The sequence below is a fragment of the Herpailurus yagouaroundi genome, unplaced genomic scaffold (assembly GCF_014898765.1).
Source record: "Herpailurus yagouaroundi ecotype Mexico unplaced genomic scaffold, PumYag 140, whole genome shotgun sequence".
Lineage (NCBI taxonomy): Eukaryota > Metazoa > Chordata > Mammalia > Carnivora > Felidae > Herpailurus > Herpailurus yagouaroundi.
The window spans coordinates 52,798,365-52,822,025 of NW_024412395.1; the positions used below are offsets into that span (position 1 = coordinate 52,798,365).

Genomic DNA, 23,661 nt, shown 5'->3' on the forward strand with positions numbered 1-23,661 from the left:
CAAAAACTAAATACTAGGAAAGAAGGAAGAAAATGAAAATATACAGTTTGAAATTTTAAGTTATGGGGAGATATCTTGAAATTCAAAGAATTTTCTTTCTCAAATTTATTTCTGAGATATTTATCTTGCATATAGGCAAAGTAAGATAAGGAAAAGACTAGGCACAGTCCCAAGGACTTAGAATTTGAATCCTAAAAATGAATCCTAGATTTGAGCAATGTCCCTCTAGAATTGAAGAAAGACATTTCTTTGGTGTTAGCTTTGTTTCTAGATAGTCTTTTAAATTATTTAAACATAAAAATTTTTAATGTGTATAGACCCATACATTTCTGGAAATTCATATTCCAATAACTTTCCCTTTTTTGTATATTAAAAAATCAAAAACTGTGGAAACCATTCTTGTCCGGTTTTAATAGATAACATGATTGATTTCAATAGTGTTATGTTTTCAAAAATTCTTTAAGAGAAAATAAAAATGCTACCTACCACACTACAACAAAGAACTGAGGAATTATTTGCAATGCTGATAAATATTTATTTATTTATTTATTTATTTATTTATTTATTATTTCTTTAGCTAGCTATTTATTCCAACAGTAATCATTTTATTTCTGGGCTCAAATAAATATTCCATGTGTACACGATGAAATTTAGGAGAAAATACAGGAATTAGAAGTTCTTATTGCTAATTTTCATAACTCTAACACTCCAGCTAAGCAAGTTTATAACTGTCCAAGGATGCTGAGTAAAAACTGAATAAAGACTTACAAATTTTTTAAAGACAAATTGTCACATTTCTGACAGAATGTAAAACTTGTTTTATATTTTAGATATTGCCTATGATGCCACATGACACCTCAGTAAGGGGTTTTCTCACTAAAACTGGTGTATATAGGCTAAAAAAATGTTGTTCATGTGCAGTGTAATACATAGGTTCACAGCCGGAAAATAGCCCTTCTTAAAATCCGGCCAGTGTTGAGTCAAAGATCTTAATATATAACTTATACAACACTGTGAGCGCTGACCAATGGACCAGAATACTGGTTTAAGGCCAGTGCTGGCAGCTTCTCTTTGGGATACTGAAGATAGAAGGCCTCGGCTTGGGAAACTGTAAGCCTCGGAAAACACTACACGTCCCAGCATACTTTGCGACTATCATTGACCATAACTCCCAGAATGCCTTGCTCGGCGCACGCAGGTTTCCCCTACAGCTGGGGCTTGTAGTTCTCCCTCTCCGGTCGTGTCAATCTGTAAGGCAAGGGCGGTGGTTGCTTATCCAGTCCGAGGATATCAGGCGTATTCTTCCAGATTTTAGCAAAGTGGAAACACTTCGGGTCCCTGGGCTGACTGAAGTGTTTGTCTTACCTCTTGGTTTCTACTTGACACAGGTAAGTCACGGAGGGGCTGCAATTCCACGCAGCGGGGCCCCACCCCTTCTTTCTGGAAGCGACCTCGTTCTGGTGAAGCCATTTGTCCCTAAGCTCTCGCCGTAGTGGCCGCCGCCCATCTCTCTTTGTGTGTGCCTCGGCAAGTCGCGGAGCTAGTGGCGGCGATTCTTGGAGTCCGGGGTGGAGGAGAGGGACGTTACTGGGTCGTTGCAGGCGGGCGGACTCTTTTCTTTCCCGCCAGCTTACAGGTGGGTTGACTGTGCTTCCCTCAAGGCCTTTTTGTCTGCTGTGTCTCACGTCGGGGCTCAAAGGGCGGTTTGGCAGTTCCTGCTGACTGCGCTGCCCGGCCCGACTCCTGAAGGAGAGGCGGGGAGAGCCAGGTGCGGTGAGTTGGGAAGGCGGGTGGAGACCAGACCACTTTATTTCCTCCTTGACCCACCGGAGGTGGCCGGCGGAGCCTCGAGTCTTGCTCGGTCCCCAGCGTCCCCCTTTCCCAGACCCCCAGTCCTGGACTGCGCCCTCTTGGTGGTGACCTCAGGGGAAAAGCAACTCTTCGCCTTGCTCCATTTTATAAATAAATTACTACCCGGCGATGACAGCGTCTTCCCTCCCCGCGCGTGTTGGAAAGTACCCGAACATGGAGGTTGTAGCACAAAATTACCGAGACTTTGTCTTCCTTGTAATTTTGAGAAAGTGAACTTGACACTCGTGGAGCTCCCGGCCTCGGAGGAAGAGCCGGTCAGCTGTAGGTAGTGAAGCCAGTCAGACTTTGTTGTTGGGCTCTGTCTAAAAATATTCGTACTTTAAATATATGTGATAGTTAATGATGGCAGTTTTTGTGTTTTGCTTGTCCTGAATGTTAGTATTACACGTCAGTTTTAGAATTTACAGGAATTTTTGTCTGCATATTGTTTTCATCAAATTTCTAGGGATGAAAACAAAACTCTGGTGATAGATTTGATCTATGTCCTATAGTCGAAGAGCACCTTAAAGCCAATCCATGCCTTCTGTTTTAAGAGTCAGAGACATTGTGTTAAATTTGGACATTTGAACGTTAAAGAGCTTACTGTGTGCTAGCTACTTTGCTCAACTCCAAATATTTACTTACATACATTTCTTCATAATGTTTCCCAAGTCTTAGTGATATATATATGCTTCCATATTTGAAAAGTAGAGTTTATATGTTGTCTTTTGATCGCAGTGCACTACATGGCCTCTTGAGATAATTCTCTTTTTGAAGACTGATTTTTTTAAAAGAGCCCTGCTTTTACCAACGTAATGATGATTGTAAACGATTGTATATTTTTTCCAACGTAATGATGATTATAAATGATTATATGTTTTTTTAAGCTCACAAACATGTCGGACAAAAGTGAATTAAAGGCAGAATTGGAACGTAAGAAGCAGCGGTTGGCCCAAATCAGAGAGGAAAAGAAGAGAAAAGAAGAAGAAAGGAAAAAAAAGGAAGTATGTTTTCTTTTTTTTAATAAACAGTGTAAAATAATTGGATTTAATATCAAATACACTTTTATGTAACACCTGCAGAATAATTAAAAATCTAGCAGTTGTGACTGCAAATAGAGCACTGTATGTGAATTTTAAGGAAATCAGATTAACAAAATGTGAAAATGACAAAGTTGATAAGTTAAAATGATTTTTTTTACTGAATAAAAATATTTCATATGGATTGATGCATAAAAGTTCAATTTACATATTTCTAAGAATATGCTTATTATATAAAGTAAGGGACATCTGCCTTGTAATAGCTCTTAAAAAACATGGCATATATATCATAACTTAGTCTGGATTTTGAACTTACTTTTCTGAATGTTTTGCCAGTCTGTTCTGCTAATAATTTGCAAGACTAAATAATGGCAAAGAGAAATACATAATAGATTATTTAATTGATAGGGAATTTGTGCTTTTTTCCTTCATCATGAAATACTGAAATATTTTTGGCAAGCAGTGAGTTTGATACTGCCTTAAAGATAGACCAGGTAGCTGTTTCTTCTGATTTTTCACATCACCATTTCATCATGTATGGCAATTACATGTTAATCCTGAGCTGGAGATATTTTACTCACTCCTGTGTTGAAATGTACATTTTTTCCCAGTGGAAACTATTTGGACAGATTTGTATAATTTTACCACAGATAAGTTTTAAATGGTCAGTTTAGGGGCGCCTGGGTGGCGCAGTCGGTTAAGCGTCCGACTTCAGCCAGGGCACGATCTCGCGGTCCGTGAGTTCGAGCCCCGCGTCAGGCTCTGGGCTGAGGGCTCAGAGCCTGGAGCCTGTTTCCAATTCTGTGTCTCCCTCTCTCTCTGCCCCTCCCCCATTCATGCTCTGTCTCTCTCTGTCCCAAAAATAAATAAACGTTGGAAAAATAAAAATAAAAAAAATAAAATAAATGGTCAGTGTACAATAATTTGTCCTAAGTGTGACATTAGTTCCAAGGTTTTCTATTTGATAGCTAATAGCCAAGACTTCTAGAAATCTCTTTTTTTTAATTTTTTTTTTTCAACGTTTATTTATTTTTGGGACAGAGAGAGACAGAGCATGAATGGGGGAGGGGCAGAGAGAGAGGGAGACACAGAATCGGAAACAGGCTCCAGGCTCTGAGCCATCAGCCCAGAGCCTGACGCGGGGCTCGAACTCACGGACCGCGAGATCATGACCTGGCTGAAGTCGGACGCTTAACCGACTGCGCCACCCAGGCGCCCCTAGAAATCTCTTAAGGGAAAAGAAAATCAGAACAATTAAAAGTATGATTTATGTGCAGCATTGCTATGATGCTATAAAGGCCTGTAACTGAAGAATTTTCTAATTTATTCTGAACCTTGGAAAGTTGGAGATTTAAGTTAGCTGTTTGATTAAAAGTTAACTGATAGAGGGGCGCCTGGGTGGCGCAGTCGGTTAAGCGTCCGACTTCAGCCAGGTCACGATCTCGCGGTCTGTGAGTTCGAGCCCCGCGTCAGGCTCTGGGCTGATGGCTCAGAGCCTGGAGCCTGTTTCCGATTCTGTGTCTCCCTCTCTCTCGGCCCCTCCCCCGTTCATGCTCTGTCTCTCTCTGTCCCAAAAATAAATAAAAAACGTTGAAAAAAAAAAAAAAAGTTAACTGATAGAATGGTAGAGCCATTCCAAAGTAGTATCTATAGCCTTAAACCCTTCAGTGCTGAAAGCATATTTGATTTTTGTTTTCCAGAAATGGCCTTAAGTGGCATAAATTGCCTCTTAGGGATATCTACTACATGATTTATAGCTAATTTAAAATTTATAAAACATTATGAGGGATAAGTTAATAGCATTAAATAGTGAGTCTACTAATATATTGCTATGTACAGGTAAATTACCAACTTGGTAATATAATCTCTTTGACTATTTTGATGAAGTTATGGATGACTTCTTTAAGTTAAAATGGTATCATAGAATGTTATGATTGACAAAATTCACTGCAGATAGTTGTATGAGTAATAGTGGTTAGCCGAAATAGGCATCTGAGGTGAATATATAACACTTTTCCTTCAAAAAACTTAAATTTCACTTGAAATGTTTTGGATGATTTCAGATTATTGAGGCTTATCTAGTTTAACTGAAGGATTTTGCTAAAACTATGAAAGGCTAAAATCCGGCAATAATTTTGCTATGCAAAAGTGAATTTTAGCTTTACCAAATCCATCCGCGTTTTTATTATTATAAAAATACCACCTATAGTTTCAAAAACTAAAATGTTTCCTCCAGATGAATTTTTGACAAACATCCTTTACATAAAATTGCATAAATACAATGAAAAGTACATTGTACAAAAGTTTGAGATACTCATACTTGATTTTCAACAGAATACGTTGTCCATTTACTTAAAATGTGTTACCTGTTAAATAATCTTTTTTTCTTTTTTCAATACTGTTGTGATATTTATATCTACGCTTTTGTGTCTCTAGGGAAGGTTTCCACAATTCCTAACCATGAATAGCAGTTTCATACTGTGGATAAATAGAAATAACTGTACTTTTTAAATTTACTAGGTAAAAACTTTTGTGGGAACTCCTTCATTACATATCATTTGGAGATTACTTACTAGAACTCTAGTGAGAATGGTTTTCATTTAATGACTATAACGTGTATTCAAAATTAAGTCCACTCTCCCAGAGTATAAAGTATTAGTACATTATTTAAAATACATTTTTTTGCAAACAAATATTTCATGTCCTATGTAAACTTAAGTTTTTAACTTTAAAAATTTAGACTGATCAGAAGAAGGAAACAGTTGCTCCTGTGCAAGAAGAATCCGATCTTGAAAAAAAAAGAAGAGAAGCTGAAGCATTGCTTCAAAGCATGGGGCTAACTCCAGAATCCCCCATTGGTAAGGATAAGAATATATCCATTTATAAGAGATAGATTTTATTTAGCTTAGACATATCTGAGATGAATGAATTGACTTTAATATGTTTTGCATATTTTTCTTATTTGTGTCTCTTAAAAATGACTAATCTTACAATTTATTCAGAATTATCTTTTTTCACATGTGCCAATACATGGTTATTTTGTTTGTTTAAAAGAGCTGCAAGATTAGGTATACTTATTAACATACAGTGAACAACCAATTGACTTTTATTGTTCAATCAGTAATTTATTTCAACATTTGTTGAGTAAGTTTTCTGTGGTATACTGTATTTAACTCAAAGATAACTGTGATTCCTGGTCTTAACTCTATATTTCTTTCTGTAGGTTAAAGAGAGGTATAATGAGTCAAAGTTCTAAAAGCTTATTAGTATTCAGAGGTAGAGGAAGGAAAGGATACACCTCTGCTGTCATTGCCAATAAGAAAAGTAATATTGGTAGCTTATTTTGGCAGTGATTTGACTTGTCCTGCTTTTGTGCTATTCATTTTGATAACAGTACTAAACCAAAAAGCTGAAGTAGTAGAGGTACTGAAGACAATCTAGTTACATATCAGAAAGCATTAAATATTTAAATGAGCTGGGTGCTGTTACGTAGTATTTTAGTTTGATATGGCCTTTATCATTTCTGGTTTGTTTGTGGATTAATTCCATCTAGTTCAGGGTACATATATTTTAGAAATAGTAACTGCTGTTTGCCTCTTGTGAAACTACAATATAACTATTTCTAGAGCTGATATTTCTAGAAGGTTTCAAGATGAAAAACTAGTTACTGTCTTAGTCTGCTTCATTGTTATTTCTTTCAGCTCATTTGCCTTTATGGTAGAATTTGAAGATTGAAATATATTAACTTGAATTTTATTTATTTATTTATTTTGACTTGTCTTTATTTAATAAGCTAATGTTGCATAATGGCAGTTTTAAGAGTAAATGAATCGTAACACTACTGTTAAAAAAATACTCTAGTAACTAAACCAAGTTGCTTGTTAGTTGCATAGACTATAATCAGTTTTTCTGAGTCTTTGGCTTCATTTTTCTCCTATAGGAATTTTTTCCCTTTTCTGTTTTTAGGATTTCATTTTCATGGAATTCACTTGCTCATAATTCTCAGTTCATATTCGTTATCAATTCTTGAAAGGGCAGTCTTTTTTAAAATTTTTAAATTTTTTTTAATGTTTATTATTTTTGAGAGAGAGAGAGAGAGAGAGAGAGAGCGTGAGTCGGCGGCAGGGGGCGGGGGGGCAGAGAGAGAGAGACAGAGAGACAGACAGACAGACATAGTATCTGAAGCAGGCTCCAAGCTCTGAACTGTTAGCACAGAGCCCGCCTTGGGACTCGAACCCATAAGCCGAGATATGACCTGAATCGAAGTCTGACGCTTAACCGACTGAACCATCCTTGTGCCTTGAAAGAATGGTCTTTTGGTGTGTGGGTGTGGGTTTGTGGGTGTGCATTTCTCCCTCATTCCCCATCTCCAATTCCATTCTCCTTCCTAGTCTTGCATTAAGTTCCCATTCTTGCATTTTTAACATATCCTCTTGATCTGTCCTACATGTGCGTACGTATTTCAAGGTCTCATATTTATGTATATTTTACACGCATAAACGGCATTGTGCTGTGTGTGTCATTCTGTTTATACCTTTTTGTCAACCAGCATTTGAGAGCTACCTATGTTGCCAAATACAGATCTAGGTATTTATTTTTGACTGACACCTAATATTCTATTCTGTACCATATTTTACCTGTCTCCCAGCAATAGGCACTTGGCTTGCTTCTCTCTCTTTGCTTCGCTCTCACAAGCAACACTGCAAAGAATATATACTTTCTCTTTGAGAACTGTGGAAGAGTTTCTCTGGGATGTAAGCCCAAGAGTTGATTTGCTATGTTATTTGTATGGGCTTACTTACATTTATTAGATTCTACATACCACTTAAAATGACCTTCCCAGTACCACTGAATAAGAAAGTAACAATATTACCGTATCTACATCATCACTTGACCTTCTCCAACTTTCCAGTTTTTGCCACCTTGATGGGTATAAAATGGTATACCAAAAAAAATTTTTAAGTTTATTTATTTACTTCGAGGGGGAGAGAGAGAATGAATGGGGGAGAGTCAGAGAGAGAGAAGGGGACAGAGGATCTGAAGCGGGCTCTGTGCTGACAGCCAAGAGCCCAATGTGGGGCTTGAACTCACGAACCATGAGATCACGATCTGAGCCAAAGTCGGATGCTTAACCCACTGAGCCACCTAGATGCCCTTACCAAAATGTTTTAATATAAATTTATCTCTTTATAGTGAGGTTGACCATCTCTCAAATATCTGTTATTTTCTCTTCTGTGAATTGCATATTCATATCTTTTGCCCATTTACCATTGGAGTTGTAGGAGGTCCTTGTATATTTTAGGGGAGGACTTCTTTATTTTAGTTTTTTAACAAAAATACCTCTCCCAGTCTATTACCTGTTAACTCTGTTGATAGTATCTTTCATTGAACCAAATCCTTCATTTTGATAATAGATCTGTCAATTATAATCCTTTTTTTGTACCTTTTAAAAAAATTTTTTTTAATGTTTATTTATTTCTGAGACAGAGAGAGACAAAGCATGAGTGGGTGTGGGGCAGAGAGAGAGGGAGACAGAATCCAAAGCAGGCTCCAGGCTCCGAGCTGTCAGCACGGAGCCCGACATGGGGCTCGAACTCACAAATGGTGAGATCATGACCTGAGCCAAAGTCAGTTGCTCAACCAACTGAGCCACCCAGGCACCCCTGGTCTTTTTTTTTTTTTTTTTTTAAAGAAATACTATCTTTGAGGACACAATATATATTCTCCTACATTTTTTTTCTGTTAGGCTTTATAGTTTTAGCTTTCACCTTTAGATATTTGGGTTATATTTTTTGAATATAGTATGAGGTAGGGATCCAATCTAGTTTTTCTCCATATAGTTAGCTAATTTTCTCAATACTATTTATTAAATAGTCCATCTTTTCCCTCACTGATATCTGATGCCAACTTTGTCGTACAATTAGTTCCCATGTATTCATGGCATTTCTATTTTCACTGTTGATCTAATTTGTTTGATTCTATACTATTAACCCCCAGTTTTAATTACTGTGGCTTTGTATTATATCCTAATTTCTGATAGAGAAAATCACCCCTCTTTTTTCCTCTTTTTCAAAATAGCTCTAGCTTAACAAATTTTTCTTCCCTATAAAAAACTAGTTTAAGTTTCCCCCCCAAAATCTTGCTGCGCCATATGTTGCATTTAGTGATATGTTTGTAGTCTTTCTAGATCTAGAAGATTCTTCACACACTACTTTTTGCCCTATGTCATCAAGTTGTTGAAGAGAGTGGGCCAGTTGGTCTCTAGAATGTCCCACCTCCTGGGTTTGTATGATGGTTTTTCTCACATTTAGCTTTTGTTCCTGTATCTTTTGTATTTCCTCTACCCTGGAAATTTGGTTTAAAAAACTTGTTTGGAACATCTTTGGAAAGAATATCTCATAGAGATTCTGTGTACTTCATATTACATCATATCAGTAGTACATATGCCTGGTTGTTGAGCTATTAGTGATGCTAAGATTGATTACTGGGTTACAATTATGACAGGCAAGTTTCTCCATCATAGTTTTTTGTTGTTATTGTTGTTCTCCTTATGACTATTCAGTAATATCTGGAGATGGTACTTTGGCACCATGTGAATGTTCATTTCTCCATCAACTTTTCACCAAATAGTTTTAATACTTCTTGGTGATCCTTATCTAAATCAGTTTTTTGATTAGGAGTTGCAGAACTGTTTTAATAATTCCATCTTTTCTAGTGCACTTAGTGGCTGGAATTCTTCTGTAAAGGGGAGCTTTCTCTCATAATAGATTTATTTGGTTACCCTAAATGAATTTCCTGTTAGAAAAGCAGAAGACATGCTTAGTTTTTTTCACTTTAATTACTAAGAGTCACCTCCGGGGATTGCCAGAGATTTTGTGTGTATTTTTTAAAAAGATTAGCCAATACTGTATTTAGAATCTTTATATATATATATTCATAAGTAAATTTGCGTGTAATTTTCTTATACTGTTCAAGTTCATTGGCCATCATGGTTATGATTTTATCTTTTTTTTTTAATTAATTAATTTATTTTGAGAGAGAGCAGGGGAGGCAGGAGGAGAGATTGAGAGAGAGAAAGAGAATGAATCCCAAGCAGGCTCTGCACTGTCAGCACAAAGCCCCGTGCGGGGCTGGAACTTGAAAACTACGAGATCATGACCTGAGCCAAAATCAACAGTCAGATACTTAACTGACTGAGCCACCCAGGCGCCCCTGGTTATGATTTTAAAATAAATTAGACAGCTTTCCCTTTTGATATTTTGTACAACAGCTTGTAAAAGGTAGATGTTACTTTTCCCTTTAAAACTTGGTAGAATTCGGGGCGCCTGGGTGGCGCAGTCGGTTAAGCGTCCGACTTCAACCAGGTCACGATCTCGCGGTCCGTGAGTTCGAGCCCCGCGTCAGGCTCTGGGCTGATGGCTCAGAGCCTGGAGCCTGTTTCCGATTCTGTGTCTCCCTCTCTCTCTGCCCCTCCCCCGTTCATGCTCTGTCTCTCTCTGTCCCAAAAATAAATAAACGTTGAAAAAAAAATTTTTTTTTAAAAATAAAAAAAAATAAATAAATAAAATAAAAAAAATAAAACTTGGTAGAATTCAACTGTAAAACTGCTTGGGATTGCAACTTTTTTTCCCAGGGAGTAGTTGAGAGCAGAGATTATTCACCATTTCTAGTCTTCTTTTAAAGTTACAGTCTGTTCAGGTTTTCTATTCCTTTTTGTATCGGTTGATTTTTTAAAAATAATAATAAACATTTATTATCTCTCATAGTTTCTGCCTGTCAGGAATTTGGTAGTGACTTAGCTGACTGGCATTGGTTCCTGGTCTCTCATGGCATTGAAGTCAAGATGTCAGTCAGAGCTGCAGTCATCTGAAGGCATGCTTGTTACTAGGATTTGCTTTCAAGGTGCCTCACCTACATGGCTGGCAGTTGATATTGGCTATTGGTAGTGGGAGTCCTGAGTTCCTCTCCACACAGAACTGCTTGAGTATCCTTGCAGAATGTCAGTTTCTCCCAGAATGAGCAATCCAAAGATAGAACCAGGAAAAAGCTATTCTTTTTGACTTATTCTTGGAAATCATAGAGCATCAATTTCCACCACATTCTGTCAACTGGAATTCACAAAGAATTTGGACATTTTTTAAAACTGCCAAAACTGCAACAAATTCATCGTTCTCTTTATATTTTGAAATATGTTTTTTTTTCCTTTTACTGTATTAATACAATGATTTATAATGATAGTTTTTCTAATGTAAATGCATGTTTACATTCTGGAACAGATCCCACTTAGCTATGAGATAATTTTTTTTCTTATACATTGCTGAATTCATTTGCTAATATTTTATTTAGGAGTTCTTTATGCTCATAAGAGAATCATGCCTGTAATTTTTTTCCTTTTATTATATCTTGTCTGGCTCTATTATAATAGTTATAATAGCCACCTTAAATGGGTTGTGTGGTTTTCCATCTTCTTCTGTTCTCTGACAGATGCCTAAAGATCTTTCTAGTATTTATTTAAAATTAGACTTGAAGAATACAGGATACAGATGAAGTCAGTGTCCGTAGAACTTTCTTGACAGTAACCCATAATAAAAAATATATTTTATATCATGACCCAGGATGGATACTTGTTTTCCTTTTCACTACAGAATGTACTTAGTAAACATTTTTGAATTGTAGAAGTATAAAATACTGCTAGAATATTCAAGAGGATTTATTAAAAACACCACTCTCTGATTTTCCTAAAACAGATTTTTTTCTTTTTTTTTTTAAATTCTGAAAGGAATTTGTTTTATATTTTTATTTTTTTGAAAAGATTTGATTTTTTAAAAAGTTACAGCTAGGGACACCTCAGTGGCTCATTCGGTTAAGTGCTTGACTTTCAACTCAGGTCATGATCTCATGGCTCGTGAGTTCGAGCCCTGCATCAGGCTCTGTGCTGACAGCTCAGAGCCTGGAGCCTGTTTCTGATTCAGTGTCTCCCTCTCTTTCTGCCCCTCTCCTGCTCACACTCTGTCTCTCTCTCAAAAATAAACTTTAAAGAAATTATTTAAAAATATATATATATAGCTAATAAAATCTCTTTTAACTTCTCTTTGTTGGTAGATTCTTACTTGGTGAGTTGACTACTTTTTGTCAGGAATCCTCGAGAGTAGGGACAGTAACATTTTTATCCCTGGTGTCCAGCACAGGCTAGACATTTAAATGTTTGTTCAATTATTACTAGGTCATATGTCTTTCTGTACCTTGTAAGGCCAAATAAAAGCCATCTGCTTTAAAAGTAATAACAAAATGTAATTGTTTAAATTTCAGAAAAAAGCGTAGTGGAAATTGAAATTTTAATATTTCATAAAAGAAGCATGGCTTGGTTTTGTTTTGAACTAAATTTGAGTGGCCAGTCAAAGAAATTTAATTTTATTTTTTTTTATTTTTTTAATTTTTTTTAATTTTTTTAACGTTTATTTATTTTTGGGACAGAGAGAGACAGAACTTGAATGGGTGAGGGTCAGAGAGAGAGGGAGACGCAGAATCTGAAGCAGGCTCCAGGCTCTGAGCCAGCAGCCCAGAGCCCGACGCAGGGTTTGAACTCACGGACTGCGAGATCATGACCCGAGCCGAAGTCGGACACTTAACCAACTGAGCCACCCAGGCGCCCCAAAGAAAGTTAATTTTAGATACAACTTTCAAACATGTTCTATCCAGTGTGGAGCTCTTAAACACTGATGATTGAAAAAAAGTGAAGTGAATCTCTTTTGTATGTGTAATTACTGTTTTGACCATCTTATAGAGAGATGAAAACAGATACTGTCAATTAGTCTGTAGCCTGAGTCTGTATCAGTAGGACACAGTACATTGATTAGTATGATAGTTTATTATCTGTATTTTCTTTTATTAGGAAGAAACAGAAGGACTTTGCTAGTTAAAAATAAGTACTACATTTATTTCCCTCATACTTTGTAACTTTTCAATTCCTTAAATCTCATTTTTTGCCAGTTTTATCGAGAAGTAATTGACATATGTCACTATATAAGTTTACTTATTTGTAGTGGTGTGATTTATATATATTGTAAAATGATTACCACAATAGGTTTAGTTAACATCCATCATCTCATACAGATATACTAAGAAGAAAAGAAAAAAAAAATTTCTTCTTATGGTGAGAACTCTTAGAATCTACTCTTTTAACAACTTTCCTATGTACCATATAATAGTATTAACTGTAGGTCATGTTGTAGGTTATATCAATAATATTTATTTATCTTAAAACTGGTAAATCTGATTTTTAGATAGAATGAATGCTTCCCATGTACCAAGTCATTTCTTCAAGGTTAGACTGATTTTAACAAATGGTTCCTTCAAGTATATTAATGCTACAGAATTTTATTTTTATATATTAATTTCTTTTAAAAAACTTATCTGATGCTCTGAACTACATTGAAAACAATAAAGGAAATGAAACATTTAGGGGAAATTAGTGGCAGATATTTAAACTTCATTATCAGGAGAAGGGGCCATAGAAAGAAAACATTTTTAGATGTTTGTTTATTTTTAGAGAGATGGGAGGGGCAGAGAGAGAGGAGAGAGAGAATCCCATGCTTACAGTGGGAAGCCCGACCTCAGGCTTGATCTCATGAACCATGAGATGATGCCCTGAGCTGAAATCAGGAGTGGGATGCTGAGCCATAGACACCCCATAGAAAGGGAGAAATTAATATTTAAGACAATTCATGTTTAAAGCAACACCTTTCAGGACAAAAAGAGGAAGTTATGAAAAAGTTATTTAAATGTTATTTTTCCAGGCTAAGAGTATCCACAAGGGGGCATTATTGTAGTGTGTGCTGTGTTTGAATGTTAAGTATCATTGATTACCTAGACAATGTCTTACAACTTTGGGTTATCTCAGAAGCTCACTTCTTCCATTTTACTGTCTATACTAGCTCTTACTCCATACATTCGCTTTCCTTGGTTGTACACTTTTTCTAGGTTCTACTTCCTGGCAAACGCCCCTTCTTGCCAGAGGCTTTCTTCTACATGAGAAATAATTGGGCTATGCATCATCCTTCATCTCTTGAGACTTGTGTGGTTCTGAGTTGTCAACTCAAACTTAAGTCTAATTGTAAATCTAGGTGCATTCCTAGTTCCCTTCTCATTTAAAAATAGTCTGGTTGTTTCTTTGTGTGCCAAAAGGCAGCAGTGTTAATTTTACATCCTTGGAAGGCCAAGATCTAAACTGGCAGGAAAGGCCTTCTTGATTGGGTTTTTGTTCTAGAGAATTTAAAAAGTCACAGTCTTTCTTTTTTTTTTTTTAATTTTTTTTTTCAACGTTTGTTTATTTTTGGGACAGAGACAGAGCATGAATGGGGGAGGGGCAGAGAGAGAGAGGGAGACACAGAATCGGAAACAGGCTCCAGGCTCTGAGCCATCAGCCCAGAGCCTGACGCGGGGCTCAAACTCACGGACCGCGAGATCGTGACCTGGCTGAAGTCGGACGCTTAACCGACTGCGCCACCCAGGTGCCCCAAAAGTCACAGTCTTTCAATACTACTTAAGTGATCAGTGAAGGCCATGGTGCAGATTTGTTTACCAGTTTACTCCATGTATCTCCCCTGGTTTTCAAAAAAGGAAATAGGATCTTTGCTCTAGACTTCTAAGAAGCTTGAACTTGTTAAACATTGACATATGGTAATGTTAAATCTAGTAATGTGATTCAATCACTGTTCTTACTAAACATTATATCTCTGATACTTGGCAAAAGCTAATTAGTAATGGCTTTTGTTATTTTCAAAGCTGATTGGACTGTTAAACCATCTTTGCAAATGAATTCTAGAGTTGAGTCTTGAGATTTGAGGGACTGAGTTCAGAGGTGTTTTTTGTTTTTTTGTTTTTTTAACCTCCTTGAATACATGCTGTTTGTTCTTGGGAGGTTGTTGAATCTGGGAGTATGGAGGCGTTGCCTTGTTGTGCAATTGCTGTAGTCTTTGATGTTTTAGACTAATTAGGTTGAAATATGGTAGTGACCAAATAACATTATCATTCCCCTTTTTCTGTTAATATTACTCCTTTTTCAATAATGGTAATTTTCTTTTTCTAGGCTTGTCCCTTCTGTAATATACATTATTTATTATTGCAAGATGAAGTTGGTGAGCCAGATAATAATTTTGAGTCTTTAATGAGTCCTCTCCATAGGTTGCTTGAAAAATACCTTTTGTGAGAAATAATATAGTTCTAGGATGGAGATTTTTATTGAATTACAAATTTGATGTCGTGGCAATTAATTTTGCTTCTGTCTAATAAACTATGGTAATTTGGTAGCATCACCCCTGTAATTTATTTTTTATTTGGGAAACTTTTACTTCTGACACTTTAAATGGCTAGGTTAGTGTATTTATTTTGCGTATAATTACTTTTTAACTTGTTTCCATAAGGAACTTGAGGTAACATTTTTTTATAGTGTAGTCTTAACCAGTATGATACTGTTGAATTTATTGAGTGGAGTCACTGATACTTAACAGTCATCAGAAAGGGTAACAAATATGGTAACCATATTAAACTGCAAAAGAATTTTATAGTTCACCACAAATAGGTTGATAGAAATATTACTGTTTTCCTCCAATCTTTGCAATATGTATACCTAGACAAATTATTTTCCTAAGCATGAAGTTAAGTATGTAACTTAAAGAATACAAAGTTTCTTCTTTAAAAATCTTTAATATGAAAAAATCATGGTGTCTCACTATAATAAACATATTTGTGCTTTACAGCATAGTTGGCAAGCCCCTGTTAGATACTATTTATTCCTGTATTTATTCCTGTTGGGATTTAGACTAGGGGAAGCCTCACATTGAGAGATATACAAAAAGATGAGGAAATGTGATCTAAGTGAAGTTAGGGGACATTAATATTCCTTTATTTCAGATACAGATCATGTTTAGCTACTTTGAGTTGTACACGCAGCACCTAGCACAGTGCCATCCACCTGTAAACTATATGAAGGTGACCTGGTTTTTCATTGTTTCTGAGAGATTTAATCACAAAGTTAGAAACATTTGATTTTAAGCGAGAATTAACCACTATGTCTTGGGAAACCTTCTAGCTATGATTTTTTTCCCCTTCTAATCTTACTGTTGGTTACCAATAGAATTTACCATTGAAAACATAGGGATGGTTAGTTTTGTACCTGTGTTTAAGATGTAATTCATCGTAGGGGCAGCCGGCTAGCTCAGTTGGTAGAGCATGCAACTCTTGGTCTTGGGGTCATGAGTTCAAGCCCCACATTGGGTGTAGAGCTTACGTTACAAAAACAATGTAATTCATCATACTATACTTGTACATTTTGTTAGATTAGCAAACCCCCTTTTTTATTGCATCATGTATAAACAATTAAACATAATTTCAAGGATTCAGTGAATGCAACTATCCCCAAAACAGATTTTTAATTAAATATATACTTCTTTAGATTAGTTCCTTTATAACTAGGAACTCACCTTCTTTTCAATACACTATTAAAACAGCAGCTTGCAGCTCAACATAAAATGTGTTAGTCACTTAATATTGTATACTGAAAAATTATTTTAAAAAGATACTTGGGATGGGGGACATTTATGGTAAAATTTAACCAGAAGATGGCAGTGATGATCCTCCTATACTTCCTGCAATGGTAATCAAAATGTTTTACAAACGTAATAGCATGAAATGTGCACGTTTAATTGTTGGTATATAATGTTAAGAGTGATGATTTAGGGGAAAGCATTTGCTGTTTGTTTTATATACTATGAAAAATGTGTATTTTTCTATAAGAAGGGATTAAGAATATTTTGGGTGTCTGTATCTTTGTTTGTACACTTCAGTTTTTTCTGAATACTGGGGTAAGGAAGTTATCATAAGTCTTGCCTTGTTTAAGTTGCATGCATCACTTTATGTTATGCATCATGTCTAGAAGGCATGCTATTTTATGGCCTGTTTGCATTTTTCACCCAAATTGCTGGAAACTAATGGACATTTTAAAGGAGCCATTCCTTTAGCTGTAGTCATTTCTCTAAATTGGCCCCTTTTCTTGTTGGGGCGGGGGAGGGGGAAATGAAATCATTTAAGGCATTAATTCCTAAAATAAAAAGTTGTTAGACAAAAAATAACATTTTGAAATATCAGAAAATCAGAAAGCAAATGACTTCTGACGAATATTTCAGAGTTTTGATTTTGACAGCAATTATAAATAATATTTATAATCTGGTGATCTTAAAAGTGAGAAGTTGGGGGAGAAGGAATGCTCTCCTTTGAAAATTAGTGCCCACATTTGGTGTTGGCTGGGATGAAGATGCATCCTTTCATAATCTTGCTTTTTTTTTTTTAATATAAAGCCCAAATGCATTTTGCCAGAGAAATTGCATGAATCGTCAGCATGCATTGTTAACTTTGTCTTTTTCCTCTTCTTTCTACTGTTCATTTTCATTCATGTATTTTTGTTTTTTGGTTTGCCATTTTTTCTTTTTTGTTAATTACTTCATGTTAAATTACTTTTGAAACGTCATAAGCTGAGCAACCTCTCCGTGTAGTAACAGCGGATACCTGTCTATTTCACTATTTAGTCCCTCCTCCTATGTCTCCATCCTCCAAATCTGTGAGCACACCAAGTGAAGCTGGAAGCCAAGACTCTGGAGATGGCGCAGTGGGATCTAGGTACAGTAAATTTTTAAAAATATTTTAATGATAGAATGCATTTAGTGCCCAGATACCATTGATGCTTTAGAGGGATTCTAAATAGTTGTGTTGAACTTAACATTTTGAAATCTAAATTGTCGTAGAAGTTATTTGTTATAAATTGGGGGAAATTTTTTTAATAGTATTTTAATTGTCCCCATTGATTAAATCAGACTGATTTTATGGTGTTTTATATTGAAAATAGAGTTTTAATTCATTTAATTTTTTTATGTCTAAGCCTACTGCATGAGTTATTGTGTAAAGGTTTTGTATACATAATATATATGAAAAATGTAAATAGTGTATAAATAGTGTAAATAGTGTATGATAATATAAAATAGTATAAATATAATAGTATAAATATAGTGTGAAATAGTTTATAAATGGTGTAAAACCTCTTTGTTGTGCTTAATTCTCCATTCAGTAATTGAAAATCTAAAGAATTCACTTAAACATTTCAGTTGTGTTCTATTGAGTCACTAGTTCTAATTGGGATAGAAAATAATAGTGCATAAAATATCAAATAGAGATAACTGCTAAGGAAACATTAAGAGTGTTTACTGTCCTAGGGCGCCTGGGTGGCTCAGTCAGTTAAGCATCAGACTTCAGCTCAGGTCATGATCTTGTAGTCCATGAGTTTGAGCCCTGTGTCGGACTCTGTGCTGACAGCTCAGAGCCTGGAGCCTGCTTTGGATTCTGTGTCTCCCTCTCTCTCTGCCCCTTCCCCCCCTCACTCTGTCTCTCTCTCTCTGTCTCTCTCTCTCTCAAAAATAAATAGACATTAAAAACAAATTTAAAAAAAGAGCGTTTACTGTCCCAAGGGCAAAATGAAATACAAAATGAAATTTCATGCAAAATGAAATAAGTGAGAGAAAGACAAATATTGAATTATGTCACTTATGTATGCAATCTAAGACCTCCCCGCCCCCCTCCCCCAAAAAAATCCAAGCCGTAGTTAAAGAGAACAGATTGGTGGTTGCCAGAGGTAGTGGATAGGGGACAGTCGAAATGGGTGAAGAGGCTCAAAGGGTACAAACTTGCAGTTATCAAATAAGTCATGGGAATGTAATGTACAGCATAATCACTACAGTTAATAATACTGTATTGCATATTTGAAGATTGCTGAGAGAGTAGATCTTAAAAGTTCTCATCACAAGAAAAATACTATGTATGATGATAGATGTTAACTAGAATTATGGCGATCATTTCACAATATATACAAATATCAAATCATTATTTTACATACCTGAAATTAATATAGTGTTATATGTCAGTTATACCTCACTTAATAAACGTTTACCCCCAAGTTTTTCTGTACTCACGTCTTCCTTGTAAACTGTATTTCATGTTTGTTTTAGGATCCTGCACACATGTTGAGACTTGCTTTTCCAAAGTTGAGTAAGATTTCACTTCTTTCCAAAGATTGTATCAAGGAAAGTATTATTATTCCTTTCTGTCACGCTAACAACATGTGTTTTAAAAACAGGATTGAGGCGCCTGGGTGGCTCAGTCAGTTAAGCGCCCGACTCTTGATTTTAGCTCAGGTCATGATCTCAGTTGTGAGACCAAGCCCTGTGTCAGGCTCTGTACTGAGCATGGAGCCTGCTTGGGATTCTCTGTCTGTCTGTCTGTCTGTCTCTCTCTCTCTCTCTCTCTGCCCCCTCAATAAATAAACATTAAAAAAAAAATGAAAAACAGCATCGTGCTTTTTGACTCCTTGTGAGAGCTGGAATGAGATTAAACATAGTTAAAATCTTTATTCAGAATCCTTATTTTGGGCAGGAAGTTAAATGTCCTCCTCCGAGCAATTTCTTAACACACCGTTTAATAAGAAATAAACATGAGAAGTTCTATCTTCTTTGTGCCTGAGTTCCTCTGATTAAGGTTATAAATAAATAATGAGTATCAAAAAAGCAGGCAAGAAAAAAGAAGCAAGGAACTAGGTAATAAACTCAGTATTTTAATTAATTCCTGAATAATCGAGCTATCATTAACAATTAGAGAACACAAAAGTCTCACCAGTTTGTATTTGAGCTGTGTTTTCCAAAACTGTTTTATAAATAGAACTGAAATTACAAATCTAAGCTATACTGTCATTTGAGGTAAATGATATAATTATCATTTAAGAAAAGTCAGAACTTTTTTTTAGAAATAATAGTACCTTATAAAATAGTATATATTATAAAGACTAAATTTATTTAGTCTACATTCATTTTTAAGGCTAAATTTGTTTCATACTTCTGTACTTTTATACAAATGTATTAATATTCTTTTTGTAATAAGCAAGTGGTATTTTCTTTCTTTCTCTTTCTCTCTCTCTCTCTTTCTTTCTCTTTCTTTCTTTCGGGAGCCTCTGCACGAGCAGGGGAGGGCTAGAGCAAGAGGGAGAGAGAGAATCCTAAGCAGGTTCCATGCCCAGCACAGAGCCCAGTTTGGGGCTTGATCTCACAACTGTGAGATCATGACCTGAGCAAAATCAAGAGTCAGATGCTTAGCTGATTGAGCCATCCAGTCGCCCCAGCAAGTGGTATTTTCAAGAGAAGGCTTTTTTTCCCCTTCTACAACATTCTTGTAATACAAATATTTACCCAAAGAATTATTATATTTATTAAATTTGTTTATTTCATTATACATTATTTTTATGTAGATATTATACTTTGTTCATTTTGCACTCCCTGTTCTTGATTTTGAATAGGAGTAGAAAGATTTTAAATGGAGTATTAGCAAGTTTGCTTTCAAAACTACTGTATGACATCTACTTGGTTTTTTAAATTTGAATTAGAGCATGTCCTCCTGATGGGACACCTGGGTAGCTCAGTTGGTTAAGCATCTGACACTGGATTTCGGCTCAGGTCATGATCTTACAGTTCGTGAGTTCAAGCCCCACATCGGGCTCTGTGCTGACATTGCAGAGTCTGCTTGAGATTCTCTCCTCCTGCCCCCTCTCTGCCCCTCCCCTCGTTTCTCTCTTTCTCAAAATAAATAAACAAATGTCAAAAAATATATTAAAAAAAAGAAGAACATATCCTTCTGAGTTTCACTGGGAAACTTAGAATTTATTAGAGACCATTGAAATACTGTGAATTGGTATAGGAAGTAAACACTGATAAGAAAAATATTTATTTGTATATGGAACACATTTATCATATTGCCAATTTAATGTTAAATACTGTATAGGTTACCACAGAAAATAAAATATTCATGGCCCTTCCCTTCATGGAACTTACATTCTAGTGATTACATCATTAATTTTAAGATATTCACTGTACTGAAAAGTTCTAAGCATAGTGTGCTAACTTGTGTTTAAGTTTAAAGTATAGGTTTTTAATGGTAAGTAATAAAACAAGAAAATAGGTACTTAAATATCTTCAGAGGCATTTGTTCTTATTAGATAATGAATATAAAATTTAGTTTCTTTGAAGTTTAACAGGAGGAAAAAAATTCCTCTTTTTGAGTGAGATGACCTTGTTATCTTTTTAATCTTACTACATACATTGTCTACTTTGAGAGCGCAGACTCAGTTTTAATCATTAATTTTCAAGAGAGCTGTGTATGTTCTTTTTTATGTATATATGTATACATACAAGAGTAAAAACTATGAATTCTGCATCATCTCCAGATTCCATAGTAGAGAGATAGTTAATCTTGTTGATTAATTGGTGCTATTGGCAGTGAAATAATAGCATTTCTAAATACATGGCTTTTAAAAAGAATGCTAAGGGGCGCCTGGGTGGCTCAGCTGTTTGAGCATCTGACTTTGGCTCAGGTCATGATCTTACAGCTTGTGAGTTTGAGCCCCAACAGGCTCTGTGTTGACAGCTCAGAGCCTGGAGCCTGCTTCAGATTCTGTGTCCCTCTCTCGCTCTGCCCCTCCCTCACTCATCCTCTGTCTGTCTGCCTCTCTCTCTCTTTCTCTCTCAAGAATAAATAAAACATTAAAAAAAAAATCTGTTTGAAAAGAATGCTAAGATCTGAGAATGAAACAGAATGAACTTGAACTGAGCAGGCATGTTGGTAATGAAAAAATGAAGAGAATAAAAAGTATCAACGGAAAGATACATGAAGATGTGTGAAATGTATGAACCTCTGCACTTACTTGGCAAGACGTCCAAGATTAGTACACTCAAAAAGTAGGAAAAGATATATTAGACATTACCAAGTATGGTATTAAGACATATCTGAATCACTATTTCTAAATGCCAAAAATTTCTGTTGGGCCTGGTTATAATTTACGAATAAATATAAATATAAAAGGCCATGAAAAGTGTTCTCTCTCTAACTTTGTAGATTTGGAGTTGCATTTCATTAAGTTTCTAGTTCTCTTAGCACTTCTCTTATCTCTAAAATTTTGCTGACAGTTACTCAGTTGGGTAATCCATACTTTGTGTTCCTTTTTCCATTCTTGATGAGTTTTTCTTTCAGGCTTTTAGATTATGTTGGAATTTCACTTTATATGTCTATTGATGCCTTTAATATAATTCTGTATGTTATACAATGTATTTTCAGTAATGGCTGTATTTTGAGGCAAAGTTTTTCTTAATTTTAGACTTAAATGGCATCCTCAATAAGGAGCTGTATGTCACTGATAACAGTTATCCCTCTCATATAATGTAAAGGCTGTGGACAGAACATTCCTTGGAGAGCAGCTCATAGAACCCCCTCTGATTCAACAAAGCCTAAGTTTGTTGCTGTTCATTGCTTTTAGTACAAAGTAGATCTTCAGAGTGACCTTTACATACATTATACACAATCCTGTTTAAATCCCAGAATCTTTCTTTATATTTTTAATATGAAGAATTTCTCTAGCTCAATTCATCTGAAAGTTTTTATTGATAAATTATATAGGAAGTAAAGTATAGAAATGATTTGTTGTATTTAAATATTATAGCTATCTTAGTTATATGTTAGAACTTTATATAAATGAGAAACATTTGACAAAAATGGTAGTACTGAATATATTGTGCTTAACTTTTTTATAAAGGACTATGAGCATCATATAGTACTATACCTAATTATCTTATATACTGTTAACTTATAAGAATGCCAGTGTGATAAAGTACCTTTTGTTTTAGTCATATAAGATTTGGCTTAAGTGGAGAAGGTCCCATGTAAGTTATTTATCCAGTAGGCAAGGCTAAAACACAACCAAATATTTATTTAGAATTAATATTCTTTAGAAGTTTATTTAGGTAAGTCCTTTGAACATAAACTTTTCATGGAAAAATTTATCTTTTCCTAGAGACAGAAATCTTTAGTTGCTTTCTAAAGCAGATGACATGTAAGCCCAAGGCAGTGCTTAACCCATAAATTACATAGGGGTCACATTTTGGAAACTTTAGCTTTTTTGTATCCCAGTGGAATAGTCTTTGGTTTTCTTACCAAAAGGCTTATGTGTTGATTTCATTTCCTTTACCAATATGACAATTTCCTGCACACATTTAATGCTTTGGGCAAGATTATAATATATTAACTAAGATGTTTTTACTAATGTTTTTTTAATTAAGAAAATTAAAAGTTTGGCTATTTTTATAGCCTAACTTGATATCCAAAAATAATATATTATTTGTGTTGTATGCTTTGGCTGTTCTTGTCCATTATTATGCAATACTAGTTTCCTGTAGTCTCAAAATACTGCCTTTAACTATTCTGGGTTGTATGTTTGCATCTTTAACCACATTATGCTTATGGCATGCACTAAGCATTGAGTGATACCTGGTGTTTTTTTCATACTAACCAGAACATGTGGTTTTTAATTGTGAACAGTATTTTAGCTTACCTATTCATAGAATGTATTTGCTTGACTAACGTATGGCCTTTTTTGCTAACGCTTCATGGTTGTCCTACAACCATTTAGGACGCTGCATTGGGATACAGATCCATCAGTTCTTCAGCTTCACTCAGATTCCGATTTGGGGTATTGAATAGATTTTTTACCTTCCCTCTTTTATAGTTAATTTGATTCTTTGTGAAACTGTCCTAATTTTACTTAAATTTCTAATGTACATTATACAGTTAGGGAAAGAGTTAATATTTTACTGTGACACCTCATTTATCCTCTATCATTAGTGAAAGAAAT

The 23,661-nt window shown here is 35.4% G+C and overlaps 1 protein-coding gene across 8 annotated transcripts in view; it reads left to right on the plus strand.

The window, feature by feature from the left end:
• The first annotated feature begins 1,219 nt into the window (after nucleotides 1-1,219).
• DYNC1I2 (dynein cytoplasmic 1 intermediate chain 2) overlaps nucleotides 1,220-23,661 on the plus strand; it is a 59,452-nt gene continuing 37,010 nt past the window's right edge. The window contains exons 1-6 of one of the 8 annotated variants that reach the window (XM_040475377.1): nucleotides 1,489-1,636; nucleotides 2,739-2,855; nucleotides 5,632-5,749; nucleotides 16,736-16,753; nucleotides 17,474-17,564; nucleotides 23,440-23,499. In XM_040475377.1, coding sequence (XP_040331311.1) covers nucleotides 2,748-2,855; nucleotides 5,632-5,749; nucleotides 16,736-16,753; nucleotides 17,474-17,564; nucleotides 23,440-23,499 — 395 coding nt within the window. In that variant the 5' untranslated portion in view covers nucleotides 1,489-1,636; nucleotides 2,739-2,747. The other 7 variants (XM_040475375.1, XM_040475374.1, XM_040475380.1 and 4 more) reach the window with 7 other exon arrangements.